The following is an 18,831-nucleotide window of genomic DNA, read 5'->3' on the forward strand; positions in this document are numbered from 1 at the left end:
ATGGGTTTTACACAAATGCATAAAAAACCTGACCCAGGTAATTACAGTGTCATTACATGACCAAGGAGTTACATTCAGCTATTGCCTGTTGGCCTTTTGATTGTTTTATATTCTAAATATGTATGTGGTCTCTTTGTTTCCCTCACAGCAATCTCTCTTCACAATGTCAGTGTTTGCGTTCGCTCTCCTGGCTCCAGCTGGATGGATCATGCACCGTATACCAGTTTACCGCCAAAGACCCCCTCCAGAACCCTGACTGGGCTGCACCACCATGCATAGTATGACATCAGTGAAACATCAGCGAAAGACAAAAACATTGCCTAAATGTATCTTGTCTTAATAATGTATAAGATTAATAAATATATAAACAGATGAATGAAACCACAATAATTTACCAGGTGGATGGTATAATGTTTCATATTTTCCATTTATTTTGCTTCTAAAGAGGTGGAATCATGACATGTAGTATTTTAGTTGATGGCACTGTAAATGCATTATGGATTCGTCCCTTAAATTAGCACTGCTTCTATTTGTAATCATACATCTGCAGTAAGTGCCATCCTATCTGACTCAGATCAATAAAGACAAAGTTGACACACTGTTGCATTGTTGTTTGTCTTTATTGCAGACATGAAATATTGTTTCAGCAGGCTGGCCCACGGCCAACTATGTTTTCACCTTCAGAATTCCAATCTATATGTGACTTCCGTTGAATGCGTGATTTTCTTCTAGTGGACAAGGAGTACCAGGAACCAGTGCGTCAGCCCAGGCTCCAGAGACAGGATGTTGTTACTTTATCAGCTGGAGATGGGAATACTTTAGTCTTGGTTCTTGGCACACACTGAGATCCGTTGAGAAGGCTAGTTAAGCTCATAGTGTCCATTCTCTTAGGCTCAGAACTGAAAATATTGTTTATCTTTGGAAAATATTGTTTATCTTATTTTAACTGGCGTGAACTTGGAAGAATTCCAATTACTTTCTGTAAAGAAAAGAAAACCATTCATGATATAAATAGTCAGTTGCCATAACCCCCCATTGATGATGGAAAGATTCTTGGAAAAGCAAGAAACTATAGGAGCAATTCTCTCTCACCACTAGCTAATGTGGATCAAATGGCCTATGTTTACCACAAAGAAGTACAGTAGTTTGATAGTATATTTTGAAAACATCGTTTTTGTGCATACTGTCACAATACATTGTTTAAAAATGTGACCCCTGATGCTTTATAAGTTACAGTTACAACATCTCTGATAACCATCTGTTGCTTGATTATAAATTAGCCTATATAAAATAGTGATATATAGCTTAAGAGGAGTAAGTATGCCACCACGTTCGAACTTCTCACTTTGATTCTCAGTTGATGCTGAATTGCGAAAAGAGCATTAGCGGTCTCATGTTGAGGCGGGTGTTAAAAATCACTTTCTTGAATGACACTTTGTCATAGCCGGAGCAGTCCATTTGGAAAAGTATGTTCTGATTTGGGTCCGGCTTTTTCTATCAGCACATTGACATATACATATAAAATGACATATATAACAAATCCACGAAACACACCACATGCATTTCAATTACTTACATGTCCAATGCAATAAATTTCAATTGCTGTTAACCTGCTTTCATGGCAGCAGTGGTACAACCAAAGCGAGCCAGTGCGCGAGGGTGTTTATTCACTTTTCTTAAGAGTAAGGGAGAACAACACCGTAGGGGAGAAAAAACATTTGACATTTGACAGTGTTTCTTTTATGATTCGTGAATTATTTCCACAATGTCTACGAAAGCAGAGCAATGTAAGTACTATTATTTAAAATATTCCTATTATATCCTCCCATTTTTTCGTGTAATTTTCTAGTAAGAAAGCGAATGAGAGGAGCTGTCCTTGGTGATGAAACCGCGGTTGCTAAGGCAGGTTGCAACACGTTCTCGCGTTGCAGAGGATGGCTCGAGGGGCTGGTGTCTAGGGGATGCTCTATGTTCTGACGGTTGTCACCAAAAATATATGGACAAAACATTCTAACAGATATTAACCATTCGTTTTTGATTGACACGCTGTATTGGTATCAAGGTCGATTTGATACATATTCCACTGAACAATATGGTGGCATTGTTGATCAATAATGTGGTTGATTTGCTTGTTCATATCATATATTTTACGTTCATAGCATAAATACGAGTTTTTTCTTCATCATTTACCTCTGAACAGGTAGATAAACAGACTGCGGTTACACTATTTGATAAACTATCAGATTATTTACTCTAGAAAAGGAGAGTGAATAACTGTATAGTGTAATAAACAATTGGTGGTTTGTTGTTGTTGTCAATCAACACACCTTGAAAGAACTCAACATTTCTCAAATAGGCATATAATGCATGGAATAAACAAAGTTCCTATATATACATTTATCTGTAATAAAGCCTGCTTAAACGATTTTATATCTATTTGGCCATGTTTGGGGCATCTTAGAAGGTACTATATGCTATTCTATGGTACCATGTATAAACACCCACTAGGTAGCTTATAGAGATGTGTGTTGTTTCTCCTGCATTCTGTAGGCTACATTGACATTACTGAATTGGTCAGACATTAGTTTGCACAAGTATCACACGTTTTAGCCCTTAAAAACAAGAGTTGATACTTGGTTTTGGCAGGCAAAAACGAGAGTTTTTTGCGCCCTTGCTAATTTTTTCCACCCTGTTGGCTCTAGCAATTGAGCCTGTGGACGAGGTACATTTCTGGTTTTACAAAGTGTGTCTGAAGGGAGCCCTGCTGATTCTATTTACAGAACCACTGTGTTGTAGCCACCATGTTATCCTTGGTATGAAATGTGCAGAAAATGAACACACTCCTACACCCATGTATATAGCCTACACACAGTCATTTAATTACACATACACCCACACCCTGCCCCACACAAACACAAAGCCTGTGGGTGTTATTGTTATTTTTGGGACTTGTCATTTGCAGGTCAGCGAGCACTAAACGCTACCAGCGCGGGTCACAAAATGGCACCAAAACAACCCACTCCAGGGCTGGTTGTGACCTAGCTGGACAAACACAAAGGTCACTTAAAGAGAGACAGATAGGATGCCACAAGGACCCCGACCCTTTGCCATGCTTGGGGCAGACTATCAATAACCAGGCTTATACTGTACCAACCATAACCTATTGCCCCCACCCCCCCTGATTTGATAAAGGCTTCATCAGACTTCTTTTGTTTGTTACTCTGCTCTTTATCTTGTTTAGTTGCCTCTAAGATAAGATACTTGCAAGAGTATCACAACCGCGTGCAACACAATATTTACCCCGTGCCCTCCGGAACAGACATTGCAAACACATTGAAATACTTTTCCCAAACCCTGCTCAGGTAAGTAGCCTGCGCTGGAACCACAGGTGAAGTAAAGGAGTGTAACAGTATTTGATGTTTAGTTTCAGAGGAGAGATGACTGGGGTTAAGCCTAATTCTAATACATGCACAGCATCATGACAGCATTACTGCTGGTAGGAAGTCAGTTGGAATTAAAAGATAGGAGTGGAAATATTGGAAATGGTATTCTACAATGTAACTTTATAGTGCTCATCATCATTTAAGAATCCTAATTGAAAACCCTCAGGTAATTTTCAGAGAGGGTATTGTCTTGCTCCATCCTCTGCCTTTGTGATACCATATGCTTCATGTTGCTGTATGAGGAACATGATCCTACAGTATCTCATCCCTGCACTGTAACATTCTGACCAAACTGGACGAGTGCGTGCGCCATCGCGCCATGTTGATTTTGTACCCCCACACCAGACATGATGATCAGGACATGCAGGTTGAAACATCAAAACAAACTCTGAACCAATTATATTAATTTGGGGCCAGGTCGAAAAGCGTTAAACATTTATGGTAATTTAGCTAGCTAGCTTGCTGTTGCTAGCTAATTTGTCCTGGGATAGAAACATTGGGTTGTTATTTTACCTGAAATGCACAAGGTCCTCTACTCCGACAATTAATCCACAGATAAAACAGTATATACCGAATTCCTTTCACGTTATCTCCTCTTTTCTCAGTTTTCTAGTTTACTTCTTTGGACTTTATATAGCGGTTGGCAACCAACTTTATGGTGCATTACTACAACCGACTGGAGTGTGTACGTCAGTTCATCTTTCAATCACCCACGTGGGTATATGCCCATAAACACCAATGAGGAGATGGGAGAGGCTGGACTTGCAGTGCATTGAGCGTCACAAATAGAACCTATTTCTATTTTACCGCCTGGCCATGCAGACGCTCGCTGAGGCGCGCGAGCAGTGTGGGTGCAATGATTGAATAACATGTATGTGTACATTTATTTTTGTAAAGCTCGCGCACGCAATGCGAGCGGTGTGGTCAGCATGTTAGAGTCAACAACATGTTCCCCCTCTTATCATGCCATGGCTGTTTGGAATAGTATGCTCAAATTGAGACAAGCCAATAATGGCAATTTTGGTAGATTTGAATTGTGCTGATGTTGTCTGCAAGTAGGAGGTTATAAATGTTAATAATGATGTTATCTTGCTGATTATACCAGGTATGGTTTGTATTATATTTGAGAAAAAACGAACAAAAAGAAATAGGCAATTTCAACCCCTCTGTACGTTCAGTGTTAGCTTTCTATATGTACATGTCCATGGGATGTCCTGGAGTCTCACTCCCAGAGGGGCTAGGGGAGGTCTGACAAGTCCCCAATGTGCTGTGACAGAGGACGGGAAGGAACAACACGTCCCCTCAGAACAGGTCAAGAAGCCAGGGCAGCCATTATGGCCATAAGCAGTATGTGACATTTAGGGCTTTGAGTTTGAGCAGAGCTCTCTGTGAGAATGAGCTGTGCTTTGATCATTGGCTATAGAAATCCTCATCATTAGACACAGTTATCTAAAGGGATGTGCATGAGGGAGACAGAACTTTCATGTTCCACTTTCATGAAAATTATGGGATTATGACGATCCCTTTAATTTCATCACACAGTGGACATACAGTAATAGTGTATTGTAAATACATTTTACTGTGGCCAAATTCGGATTATTTTCAAGTCAAACATTGGTAAAGTGTCCTGGATCTTTCTGACTTTGCTGAGAGAGCTAGCAGTCCTTGTGAGTGTGTTGTTACAAGCCTGGCATCCTATTTGTCCTTGGCACAGATGGAGCGTGATGGGGGCTGTGATTGTACGAGCCTGTGTTGTGGCAGCATGTTAACTCGAATGACAATTGTGTCTGTGAGGCACAGTATCGTTGGGGTGTGAAGGGAATCCTGCTGGTATGATACTGTAACATTCGTCTCGTGTTTTCCTTGAGCTAAATCTCTTCCCTCCCAACTCACACATCAAGCCATGCCTCCTACATTGAAACCACTCTGCACTGCTCAGTAGAGTCTCAGACATTCAGACAGACACCTGTGTTTCATTGGCCTGGGGTGCACTGAGGCTTGAAAACTGTAACGAGCATATGTCAGGTTCCTGAAAAGAAAGAACCCTGCACAGACAGAGGATGGAGCGGCCAAATTAATATTTCATGAATTCTGCAGCATAGAAAGATATCAGTGTAAGACATTGACGGTATTGGTTTAAAGGGATGGGGCTACCCATGGGCTCAATTTAAGGAGGTTTACCCAAAGGGGGTGCTATGTAACATGTCATAAATTAGTCAAGTATGTTATAGTTGCCAGATTTTCCTCCCAGCCAGTCATCTAGAAAGTAACACATACCAGCCAAGCTCTCTAGCTCTCTGCATCAATGAGCCATGGATTCACAGTCGCCCTGACCCCATGCCAAATTCCATCGCTCATTAGAGTGACTGTGAGGAATCAAGATTCAGTCTGACACTGAAAACAGATAATGTAACGTATCATAGTATAATGGAATGTTGAATCTGGCATGAACAAGTCACACTCAAAGGAAATCAAAAATCTCACATCTAGCTATTTGAGACACAAAAACAGGGGCTATTACGGTATTGTATCCCCTAGCTAATGCTTCGTTACAGTAATGCTACTTATAATCAGTGGCTCACTCATGCTTGAGAGCAACTACACATTGCCACAGTTAGAGAAAACATTTGGAAGATAGTGTTGCTTTGATTGGAAGTGTAGGATGTTTTATCTGATCTGAGATGTGTGTCTAACTGTGTGTGCATAACGTGAGTCTGTGCACTGGATGTGGGTTTGTCTGTGTGTGCTGCGGTGTGAGATGTGTGTGTGTGTGTGTGTGTGTGTGTGTGTGTGTGTGTGTGTGTGTGTGTGTGTGTGTGTGTGTGTGTGTGTGTGTGTTTGCTCAATTGAATTCTGCAGTTTGATATGTGCAAAGGGGTCAGTGATATTAAGTCATACTCCACAAGATATAAAGCTGACCCCCCCCTTTGTTAAACTGACTATCCATTCCAACTCCCCGAAAAAAACGTGAACGTTTTTCACACTTTGATTACTGGTATTTAAAATTGTCCAACATAACCAAATTCTTGCGGAGTATAACTTTCAGGGGAATTGTCAGAGAAAAGAAAGTGTTAAATGATGTTGATATTGTAAAATGTTATAATAGTAGGCTATTCTGTATTTCTACACTATAATCCCCTTACTCACTGCCTCTCTAGAAATGCTGTACCTCTACCTCTATGAATGACCTTTCAAAAAAACAATACATCAGCATTTGTAATCTGTGCTCTCATGCTAAGTACCTCCAAATAATTTTACTGATAGAAAAGCTTAGTTCTTTTACATAATGTTTGGTGAAAGAGAAGGGCTCTCCACCCCCCTTCCCCCTCCCCACCGCTAGAATCCTCACACACTAACCAACCAACTAGTTCTCCGTCTCTCTAAATGGTGAGATTTCCACCTTGCCAGGGGACAGAAAACACAAACGTCCATCCCACATTAGCTCACAAACATAATGCTACCGGTCATCCCGTTTGAAACAACCTATTCCTTTGTCATTATAGTTTCTCCCCTACCGTAGATTAGTTCTTACAATTATTTAAGAGACTTGAATCCATATGCCTGTTGGATCTCATTATTTCTCCTGATGATACTGATACAGTATCATAATGTATGTGTACAGACATTTCTCTGGTGCAATAAACATGTGTTGTGACCCAGGAATTCTTATCTAACCTCACACACATATTTATTACTAGCTGAAGCATGTTTCAAAAGTGCCACCTCTGTATTTTTCCTAAACGATTTGGTGTAGCTCCCATCCTTCACGACAGCCCCACAAAACAGGATATATATCCCGGAGAAACATCATGGCCCATTGGCCTCACTGTATGGCTGTTGCTGAATAGATCTGATTGGAATATAGCAGCCATAGAGGGAAAACCATTTGTAGTTTCCCCTTTGGAGAAGTATGGGGTTGCCACTGAAAACATGCAATTTTTTACATTCTTGCTCCTTGTCACCAGATGCGCATGAGATGCAGTGATCATTGCAGTTTTTGCAAACGTTTCTGTTCATATGTTTTGTTTTTAGAAGACAAAGATGTACAAAAAGTGAAATAGAAAATGTAAGTAATTCTATATGACACTGAACAGATAAAGCAGGGAACAATTCCCCATGCCTTCAGTGAAATATTACAGACACTGCATCCTATGTGGGGTCTATCTGGGTTAGTTTTTTTCTATTTACCCTGTCTCTGTAGTGCCATTTCAATGTAATGTGCTGTTTCTTTGTTTCTTTGTTGTCTCTTTTTTCCCTTGTTCCCCCCTCCCCCCCTACCCCCTCACCCCCGGAGCAGCATTCTGTCCCGCACAGGCAGGAAGGAGAACCAGGAAGCATCCAATTTGGCCGTGCCCATGACCATGTGTCTTTTTCCTGTGCCATTCCCACTCACCCCATCTCTAAGACCACAAGTCAGTTCCATCAACCCTACAGTTACTCGCTCCCTCCTTTACAGCGTTCTGCGTGATGCCCCGTCAGACCGCGGGGGGCAGGGGCAGCAGAGTCGGGACGCTCAGCTCTCAGAGTACCCCTCTCTGGACTATCAGGGGCTCTATGCGACCCTCGTGACCCTGCTTGACCTGGTGCCCCTGCTGCAGCACGGTCAGCATGGTGAGTGAAGCCAGGGTGTTCTCTGTACATGTCCACCCCCCCCACCCCCCCCGACTGTCTTTCTTGACCACATGAAGCTGCCTTTTCTGGCCTCATTTCCACCAAGAGAGGAGTCCCACAGAGGATCTAAAGGGATGCATGGGGTGATGGGGAACACGCTGGATCCTGACAGCTCACTTTGTTGATAACATAGAATAACCTGGAGTTTACAAACATACTGTAGTACTGTATACATGTATTAACTGTTTGCTTTCTCTTTTTAAATGAGAATGTGAAATTGGAAAAATGCAATCCTATAGAAAATGTGTGGGCAGAACTGATAAAGCGTGTGCGAGCCTACAAACCTGACTAAGTTACACCAGCTCTGTCAGGAGGAATGGGCCAAATTTCACCCATTATATTGTGGGAAGCTTGTGGAAGGCTACCTGAAATGTTTGACCCAAGTGAAACAATTTAAAGGCAATGCTACCAAATACTAATTGAGTGTATGTAAACTTCTGACCCACTGGGAATGTGATGAAAGAAATAAAAGCAGAAATAAATCATTCTCTCTACTATTATTCTGACATTTCACATTCTCAAAATAAAGTGGTGATCCTAACTGACCTAAGACAGGGAATTTCTACTAGGATTAAATGTCAGGAATTGTGGAAAAACTAAGTTGAAATGTATTTGGCTAAGGTGTATGTAAACTTCCGACTTCAACTGTATAGCTGAGTATATAGAATGTTTGCAACAGAAGTGTTTCATGAATAATTGCTTAGTTAAAAAAATATAAAAGCATGAAAGCCAACCTTCTTGACTGGAAAGCCCTACCCTTTGCTGAGGGTAAGCATCAGTTTCACAATGCTCTCTCAGGATGTTATTGTTTTTATACCAAACCTGGGTTCAAATACTATTTCAGGTATTTTAATTACTTTTCAATATATTTCAAGACAAGTATTCAGATACATATTTATTTGAAGTACTTGAATATTGGAACATATTTGGAAAATACACTCAAATATGCATTTGCATTTAACCCAGCAGTTTGGAAAATAGTATTTGAAATAAAGTATGAAAATACTTTCAAATACAAGTTGGTCGTCTATTTGACTTTTACAAATAACCATTCAAATACTCAAATAAAAGTACTTGTTTTGGGATGTGTATTTGAAAATACTCAAACACAGATAAAAAATAAATAAATAAATACTCAAATACACAAATATCTGAACAGATCTGATTTATACAAATTCTATATATGTATGCGTTTCCTTTAAGTTTTAATGCTATATTTTTCATTTACTTTGCAAAATATGTACATTTCATTGAATTTCTGTCTCTCTCTGTGTTTGTGCGTTTTGGCTCTCCCTTCTCCCATCAGATCTTGGACAGTCCATATTTTACACAACAACTTGCCTCCTGCCCTTTCTCAGTGACGATATTCTCAGCACTTTACCCTACACTATGATCTCCACTTTAGCTACATTCCCCCCATTCCTTCACAAAGACATCATTGAGTACCTGAGCACCTCTTTCCTCCCCATGGCTATATGTGAGTACAGCCACTCTGTATCAAACATCCATCTACATGCATATGCATGTGAAAAAAAAACACTTTGTTGAATTTAAGACAAGTCATTAAGTGGGATAAGTATAATTTAATATGAGTAGTCATATCTTTTTAGCAGAAATGTCAATGTGCATCACCATATCAAAGGAACTGTTTGGTTAGTGTCCTACCGTAAACACTACTTCATGAGGTTTAGGTTGTTTCTTCTCTTTTCTGTCCTTTTTTAGTGGGTTCCACTAGAAGAGAAGGGGGCGTCCCAGCATATGTCAATCTCTCTGCCTCCTCCATGCTAATGATTGCTATGCAGTACACTTCCAACCCAGGTAAACATGTATTCCCAACCAGTACAGTACGTCACAGTTTTTCCTGTCATGTAGCACAGCCTGTCTTTTGATTCATACTGTGTTGTACCTGCCACCTATGTGACATAAATCTTTGTCTATTTGTTTCCAGTATACCACTGTCAGTTGTTGGAGTGTCTTATGAAGCACAAGCAGGAAGTGTGGAAGGTATATGTTCACAAATTGAATGTGTCATAATTCACATAGATTAGATGCCCAAACAACTCTCTCATACAGATGTAGGATCTTAATTTGATCACCCTGTAGAAGGAGAACTGCAACAGGGTGATGTCCATTAATTATAATCCACATAATCATTTGCATTTTCTGTTGCTGCAGGATTATTTACCTGCTGTAGCAAACTTGCTCAAATTAAGATCCTACATCTGTAGATATGGAAAGTGTCAGTGAAAAACTTTGTGACTTTGTGACGGACACATTAGCTCATCACTATGGCCTGTGTTGTGCTGTGGCAGGACCTGCTGTATGTCATATCCTACGGACCATCCCAAGTCAAGCCTCCAGCCGTGCAGATGCTCTTTCATTACTGGCCAAATCTAAAGCCCCCAGGAGCCATCAGTGAATACAGTGGACTGCAATACACAGGTGAGGTTGCTTATGGTCTGCCTGTCAGGCTGTGCTTGTATGCAATACAGGTGTAGGATTTTTATTTGATCACCCTGTTGCAGAAGAACATTCCAGCAATACAGGACATAAAGGACATTTAAATTGTATAGTGTATTTGATGTTTGAAAAGGCTTCTGAAGTTTGTAATTTCCACTTTGAAATTTCAGACTTGATTTTCCCTTACGAAAAATGTATCATTCTCTAAAAGAATGTCCATTAATTATAATCCACATAATAATTCACATTTCCTGTTGCAGCAGAATTATTTTCCTGCTGTAGCAAACTGTCTCAAAATAAGATCCCACATCTGTAGATCTCAGGTTGCAGCAGTCTAACCCTCCTCCCACACTACCTTTTCCCCTTTCCTTCTTTCCCTCTATTCTATTTCCCCTTGCCACAGCCTGGAACCCCATCCATTGCCAACACATTGAGTGTCACAATGCCATCAATAAACCTGCTGTCAAGGTAACGTCTGAGTAACTACTGTGCACTGTAGCCAATATAAAACACATACAAGACCGATATACTCAATGAGAACATTCATTGTGTACACAAACATAAAGGGAATACACACAGTATGTGTGGTGTGTTAAAGCGTCTTGGTGTTTGCTGCTGTAAGCGCAACGTTAAATGAGCCAGAGATTGCTTGAGTCACTGTGGTAGTACCGTGGGGTAATGATATCAGTGGCCACCCGACTCAAGGCCTGTTTGCTATGCTCAGCCTGTCTCTGCTCAACTGTGCTAAAAACGGACAAGTAGAGCAGAGACAGGAACAGGGGCAGGGACAGGGACCGATTTCAAATTACCAGATTACAGAGGGTGTGGGGGGGGGGGGGGGGGGGGGGGGGTAAGGGGTAATGCCGCGATGACCCATGCCGCTCTCGAAGATAGGCCTGTAAAGCGAGAGCTAAACTACAGGACCAATTCTGAGCATTAGGCCATAAGCCATGGTAGCTTAATACAGGGCCATGCACAGATCATAGATAATGAACAGACAACATGTGATGCGCAAGCTGACATGAACAGGCGAATTATTACACTCCAGAGACAGTGTCTACAAGGGACATTATTATTGCCACGACATTTCTTCACTTACAAACACCCACACACACACAACACACTACAACACACAACCACGACTACACACCACACACTATTCACACACACATCACAAGCACACAGACACACACTACACACCACACACACACACATCACACCAACGACACTACACACACACACACACACACACACACACACACATGTATTTGAGTTTGAGGTGTTATCACGTGTCAGGGCACAAGCAGTAGAGAAATACGGTGTGGTATACACTTCTTATGACCCCTACAGCTAGATATCACTGCAACTACTGTATATTCCATCTGGATTCTGTAACTGTCTGTTGTCGCCCTATAGATGTGCATCGACCCCACCCTCTCCGTTGCACTGGGAGACAAGCCCCCCCCTCTATACATCTGTGAGGAGTGCAGCCAACGGATAGCAGGGTATGTTGTTGTAACCTCTTTCTCTCCACATAGATGCCATTCCAAACATCACCTGCTGTCTGCTTCATTATTCTGGTCTTTATCCCAAGGGAGAAGCATCACCATGGTTGCATAATTCCATTGCTGGAAGTGTATTTTCAACTGAGGTATTCTCAGCTAACTATAATTTGATTTACATATTCGTGTGACCTTTACAGAGACCATTCAGAATGGCTTGTTGATGTGCTCTTGCCCCAAGGTGAGTGTTAGCAAACAAGTATTAGCATTCAGGTTGCCATCTCTCTCCCTCTCTCACACACATATACAAGTAAATACACGCACACATGTACCTCAAAATACCCCCAAAATAGAGTCAATCAGAGGGGAGTTATTTAGGCTGAGTGAACCCATTGTCTGTCTGTATGTTATATTGAATACTTCTGTGGCCTCATTTTTACAGCTGAGATATCTGCTATTTGTCAAAAGAAGGTAAGACATGAACGTTGGTGCATTGATATGTGTTTGTGTTTGTGCTCTCATCAGCTCATGCAGTATTCATAGTGGTAAAACTCATGGCTAAACAAGAGTACCCCTTTCTTCTTCATATTAGAGCAACAAGTGAAGTAGACTGGTGAATAGAATTGTTTGCTAGTATTTGTTACTTCTCTGTTGGATGGCTTTGCGTACATAATCATGGAATGTGGCAGTGCCTCCCTTGCTATGTCATTGCTGGTTGTGTATAAATATCATGCCTTCATGCCAACATCCACCCAGTGTTCATTTAACCATGAGCAGTAAAACGGCTGTGTAATTGATTTGAGGACAGGAGAGAGATAACCACTTGGGTCATTTTAAGTGGTGGAGAAAGAAACACTATGCTAGCCTGCTACAGGCTAACGAGGCCCAAAGAAGCTACAACTTGCACTTCGACATTTCATACAGCAGACCATTACATTTATCTCTGAAGTGTTTAAGGACCGTGCACTTTCATTTGGAGAGTCCATTCACTCGAACACTCCGTTCATTACTTGTCTAATGGATGGTCCAGTCTTAATGGAACTGGCAGGGCATGATGTTTGTTCCGGAACACAGTCCAAAGGCATAAAAGTTCCCCCTTGGTTCCCACGGAGACTGACACACAAATCTGTCAGGTAGTGTATCAAATCAAATCAAATGTTACGGGTGTAGACTTAACCGTGAAATGCTTGCTTATGAGCCCTTCACAAAGATGCAGAGTTAAAAAAGTATAATAAAAAGAAAAGACTAAGCTGAGCAGCCCAGGGTTGTCATGGGAAACAGCTGTCCTACATCTAGTTCATCCAGCAGTAGTTTTAATCCTCACACAGCCTTTTCAATAGGCTTTGTCCCACTGCAGAAAGCTCTTACCTGGATCCACGCCAGCTCTCTCATTATCAGCACACACATTATTGTTCTATCTGAGATGTGATTGCTTGTCAGAGTTACAGCTAGAATAGGGATTGCTTTCACAATGCTCTGCAGTTACAGTATAAGATATACTGTAGTGCGGTGTTCCCCAACCCGCAGGTGATTTTATTTGGTCCCCCAAATTATCTGAGCAAAATTGTTTTTTATTTATTTTTGTTTGACATAGAAGATTGTAAAAACACCAGTAGATCAGCTCCAAGTGATTAGAATTTTGGAAATCTGTTCCAAAGGATTCCCATGCATAATAGCGAGATATATGTGATCGTATACAAATGTAAGCAAGGTTTGAAATGATGATGTTTTAGTATCTGTTTGGGCTTCTTGCAGTCAATTTGCTGTACTGTATCCATTGACCAGGTTTTCACCATTGTCAGTTGTATGTTTTTGTAAAGATTACAGAGAGAGAGGGGAGAAGACAGGAAGAGAACAGAGAGAGAGAGGGGAGAAGACAGGAAGAGAACAGAGAGAGAGGGGAGAAGACAGGAAGAGAACAGAGAGAGAGAGAGGGGAGAAGACGGGAAGATAACAGAGGAAGAGAGGGAGAGACAGGAAGAAACAGAGAAGAGGGCAGAATACGGGAAGAGAAACAGAGAGAAGGGAGAAAAAGAAGAGAAAGAGAGAGAGGGAGAAACGGTAAGGAAGCAAGAAAGAGGGAGAACACGGGAAAAGAACAGAGAGAGATGGGAGAAGACGGGAAGCATAACAGAGAGAGAGGGGACCGAAGACGAGGAGAACAGAGAAGAGGGAGAAGACGGAAAGAGAACAGAGAGATGAGGGCGAGAAAAGACGTGGAAGAGAACAGAGGAGAGGGGAGAAGATGGGAAAGAGAACAGAGAAGAGAGGGAGAAGATGGAGAGAAGCAGAGAGAGAGTGGAGAAGAGAGGAAAGAGAAAACAGAGAGAGGGAGAAGAAGGGAAGAAACAGATGAGAGAGGGTGAGAAGACCGGAAGAGAACAGAGAAGAGGGGAAAAACCGGAAAGAGAACCCGGAGAGAGAGGGAGATAGACGGGATAGAGAAACAGAGAGAGGGGGAGAAGGACGGGAAAGAGAATCAGAGCGAGAGAGGGGAGAAGACAGGAAAGAGAACCAGAGAGAAGGTAGATAGAGGGGAAGAGACAAGAGAGAGGGGAGAAGAGAGAAACAGAGAGAGGGGAGAAGACGGGAAGAGAACAGAGAGAGGGGAGAAAACGAAGAGAACAGAGAGGGGAGAAGACGGGAAGAGAACAGAGAGAGGGGAGAAGACGGGAAGAGAACAGAGAGAGGGGAAGAAGAGGGAAGAAGAACAAGAGAGAAGGGAGAAGACAGGAAGAGAACAGAGAGAGGGAGAAGAGGGAAAAACGAGAGAGGGGGAAAGGAGAGAACAGAGAGAGGGGGGAGAAGACGGGAGAGAACAGAGAGAGAGGGGAAGAGGAGGAGAACAGAGAGAGGGGAAGAAGACGGGAAGAAACAGAGAGAGAGGGGAAAGACGGAAGAGAAACAGAGAGAGGAGAAGACGGAAGAGAACAGAGAAGAGGGAGAAGACGGAAGAGAACAGAAGAGGGGAGAACGGGAAGAAGACAGAGAGAGGGAGAAGACGAAAGAGAGAGAGAGAGAGGGAGAAGACGGGAAGAAGAACAGAAGAGAGAAGGGGAGAAACGGAAAGAACAGAGAGAGGGAGAAGACGGTAAAGAGAACAAGAAAGAGGGGAGAAGACGGGAAGAGAACAGAGAGAGAGGGAGAGACGGAAGAGAAAGAGAGAGGGAGAAGACGGAGAGAACAGAGTAGAAGGGAAAACAGTAGAGCAACAGAGAGAACGGAGAAGAGGAAGAGAACAGAAGAGAGGAGAAGAGAAGATGAACAGAGAAGAGGGAGAAGATGGAATTGAGAGCAGAGAGAAGGAGAAGAAGGATGAGAAAAGGAGGGAAAACGACAGAAGACAGAGAGAGAGGGAAGAAGACCGAGAGAAACAGAGAGAAGGGAAAACCGGAGAAAAGAGAGGGGAGAAGACGGGAAAAGAACAGAGGAGGGGAGAGAGACGGAAGAGAACAGAGAGAGAGAGAAGACAGGAGAGAAAGAGAGAGAGGGTAGAAAAAGAAGAGAGAACAGAGAGAGAAGGGATGAAAGAGGACAGAGAAGAGGGGAGAAGAGGGAAGAGAACAAGAGAGAGGGGAAGACCGAAAGAACAGAGAGAGGGGAAGAAGATGAAGTGAACAGAGGAGAGGGGAAGAAGACGGAAGAACAGAGAGACAGGAGAAGAAGGAAGGAAATGGAGAGAGTAAGAGGGGAAGAGAACAGTAGAGAAGGGGGAGAAGAGCGGGAAGAGATACAGAGGGGAGAAGCGGGAGAAACAGGAGAGAGAGAAGATGGAGGAGAGAGAGGAGGACGAAGACGGGAAGCGAACAGAAGAGAGAAGACGGAGAGACGGGGAGAAGACGCGGTGAAGAGAACAGAGAGAGGGGAGAAAACGGAAGAGAACTAGAGCAGATGGGAGAAGACTACGTGGAAAGAGTAACAGAGAAGAGGGGAGATAGACGGGAAGAAGAACAGAGAGAGGGGAGAAGACGGGAGAGAAAGGCAGAGAAGGAGAAGACGGAAGAGAACAGAGAGAGGGGAGAAGACGGGAAGAGAAGAGAGAGAGGGGAGAAGACGGGAAGAGAATAGAGAGAGAGGGGAGAAGACGTGAAGAGAACAGAGAGAGAGGGGAGAAGACGGGAAGAGAACAGAGGGACAAGATCTGTTCATTTGAAAGGCTGGAGGTTTCAGTGGCTGATCAGATTAAACCAGTCCCCGTGTTGCCACCCTTGTTATGTTTTTGAAAATAAGACACCATATGTACTGTCTCTATCTAAGAATGATGCTATCTGTCCCATGGCAGCCTATTCATTAGCATACACACACAAAAAGAACACCACTCGTTCTTTTAATTTAGGACGTTTACACATAAATTTATTTATTGATGGCATAGGCATAGGACCTTTTAAGGATAGCTTTTTTTCACAGTGAAAACAGTTTATTAGGATTCTTATATTTTCTCAGTTTCTAAATGATACGAGGAGTTGTTTTATGTCATTGTCCCCTCTGTCTTGTAGAACTGTAGCTCTCATGTCAGGAGGGCAGTTGTCACCTGCTTCTCAGCTGGTTGCTGCGGGCGCCATGGCAACCGACCCGTCCGCTACTGCAAGCGTTGCCATGTCAACCACCACAGCAGCGAGGTGGGGACTGCGGCGGAGACCCATCTGTACCAGACCTCCCCACCTCCCATCAACACCCGCGAGTGTGGGGCAGAGGAGCTGGTGTGTACTGTGGAGGCTGTTATCAGGTATTTTTATTTGTATTTGGTGCATTTTTTATTTTTTTTATTTTTATTTAACCTTTATTTAACTAGGCAAGTCAGTTAAGAACAAACTCTTATTTAAAATGACGGCCTACCCTAACCCAGACGACGCTGGGCCAATTGTGCGCCGCCCTATGAGACTCCCAATCACAGCTGGTTGTGATACAGCCTGGAATCGAACCAGGGTCTGTAGTGACGCCTCTTGCACTGAGATGCAGTGCCTTAGACCGCTGCGTCACAGCATCACAGACAACACAGGCAACCAACCGCATGCTTCACGGTAGCACTGTATTCAACCACAGTTATCTTTCTATCACTATCTGTCTATCTCCCTCTGTCTTTCTGTCTGTCTCTCTCTTTTTTCCCCCTCTCTCTCCATCCATCTATCAACATCAGTCTACTGAAGGAGGCAGAGATCCACGCGGAGCTGCGTGAGTTTGAGCTGAACAGGCGTCGTCAGATGGGCCTGTCTGCCTCCCACCACTCCCTGGACAACATCGACTTTGACAACAAGGAGGACGACCAGCACGACCAGAGGCTCCTCAGTCAGTTTGGCATCTGGTTCCTGGTGCGTGGCTCGCTGGTCTATTACTCACTGTCACAGTCGAGAGATTAGGATGTTGACACACCTGTCTGGGCTCTTATTACCAGCCTGTGCTGTACTCTCTTCATAGTGCAACATTATAATGCTTTAACCATATCCGTCTCCGATCTTGGAAGCCCCTGACTGACCATGTTACACCCCATCCTTGCCCACACCCCTGAAGGTGAGCCTGTGCACCCCCAGTGAGAACACGCCCACTGAGAGCCTGGCGCGGCTGGTGAGCATGGTGTTCCAGTGGTTCCACTCCACAGCCTACATGATGGACGACGAGGTGGGCTCCCTGGTGGAGAAGCTCAAGCCCCAGTTTGTCACCAAGTGGCTGAAGACCGTGTGTGACGTGCGCTTCGACGTCATGGTGATGTGCCTGCTGCCCAAGCCGGTGGAGTTTGCCAGGGTGAGGAGGAGCGGGGAAGGAGAAGGGGTGTTGGAGGGTAAAGGCAGCTCAGGAAGTGTTAGTGAGGGGTTGTAGGGTGTAATGTTGGGTGTAGGGTAGTATGAGGTTAGGAATGTTTCTCTGGGGACCATGCACACTGGAGGGACAGTGTGTGATGGTTGTGTTTCTTGGTGAATATCCCCCTTGGTTATACCTGACTTTGTGTATGTGTCTATGTACCCATATCCCCAGGTGGGGGGTTACTGGGATAAGTCTTGCAGCACGGTGACCCAGCTGAAGGAGGGGCTGAACCGGATCCTGTGCCTGATCCCCTACAATGTGATCAGCCAGCCGCTGTGGGAGTGCTTCATGCCAGAGTGGCTGGAGGCCATCCGCACTGAGGTGCCTGACCAGCAGCTCAAGGAGTTCAGAGAAGTGCTCAGGTACTGTATACTGGACCTCTTCCAAGTCACCTAGTTCACTGTACCACCTCCTCTACTTCAATGGTGTCCTATGTTTCCTGATCACGCACAAATCATTTTCTGTCTTGGGAGAATAATAGAATGTTATGTGAAATGATATGTGACTATGTGTAACACAGTGAAAATGGTTTCCATTGTCCCACCGGCTAGTGATACACCTGAGAGGGGATATACCAAATGCTCAACTCTAAAAGCATGGCCCCTCCCTCCTCACCCCTCTGTTCCCCCTGCAGCAAGATGTTTGACATTGAGCTGTGTCCTCTGCCCTTCTCCATGGAGGAGATGTTTGGGTTCATTAGCTGCAGGTTCTCAGGCTACCCAGCCTCTGTGCAGGAGCAGGCTCTGCTCTGGCTGCATGTGAGTATAAGGCCTGTGGCTTTTTATGAGGATCCATTTCATATTGTGTGGTTGGAATGAAATGAAATGAACAGGTTGTCATGATGTGTGAGTGCCTGTGCAGGGGCTGTACTGAATATGGAACTGGGTCACAAGGCTAGCATGAGACTGGAGTTCTGAGAGTGAGAGAGGACGGATTTTGCTTTTGATTCCATATGC

The 18,831-nt window shown here is 43.4% G+C and overlaps 1 protein-coding gene across 1 annotated transcript in view; it reads left to right on the forward strand.

Annotated features, from left to right (window-relative positions):
* Positions 1 to 1,693: 1,693 nt before the first annotated feature.
* The window catches only part of LOC112070122 (protein unc-79 homolog), a 47,887-nt gene continuing 30,749 nt past the window's right edge, over positions 1,694 to 18,831 (forward strand). Inside the window, 16 exon segments of the mRNA XM_070438842.1 lie at positions 1,694 to 1,787; positions 3,242 to 3,362; positions 7,900 to 8,054; positions 9,421 to 9,591; positions 9,837 to 9,932; positions 10,063 to 10,118; positions 10,427 to 10,556; positions 10,978 to 11,042; positions 11,991 to 12,079; positions 12,277 to 12,317; positions 12,519 to 12,547; positions 16,573 to 16,802; positions 17,214 to 17,385; positions 17,585 to 17,815; positions 18,047 to 18,237; positions 18,510 to 18,633. Coding sequence (XP_070294943.1) covers positions 1,766 to 1,787; positions 3,242 to 3,362; positions 7,900 to 8,054; positions 9,421 to 9,591; positions 9,837 to 9,932; positions 10,063 to 10,118; positions 10,427 to 10,556; positions 10,978 to 11,042; positions 11,991 to 12,079; positions 12,277 to 12,317; positions 12,519 to 12,547; positions 16,573 to 16,802; positions 17,214 to 17,385; positions 17,585 to 17,815; positions 18,047 to 18,237; positions 18,510 to 18,633 — 1,923 coding nt within the window. The 5' untranslated portion in view covers positions 1,694 to 1,765.

Source organism: Salvelinus sp. IW2-2015, unplaced genomic scaffold (assembly GCF_002910315.2).
Source record: "Salvelinus sp. IW2-2015 unplaced genomic scaffold, ASM291031v2 Un_scaffold1229, whole genome shotgun sequence".
NCBI lineage: Eukaryota > Metazoa > Chordata > Actinopteri > Salmoniformes > Salmonidae > Salvelinus > Salvelinus sp. IW2-2015.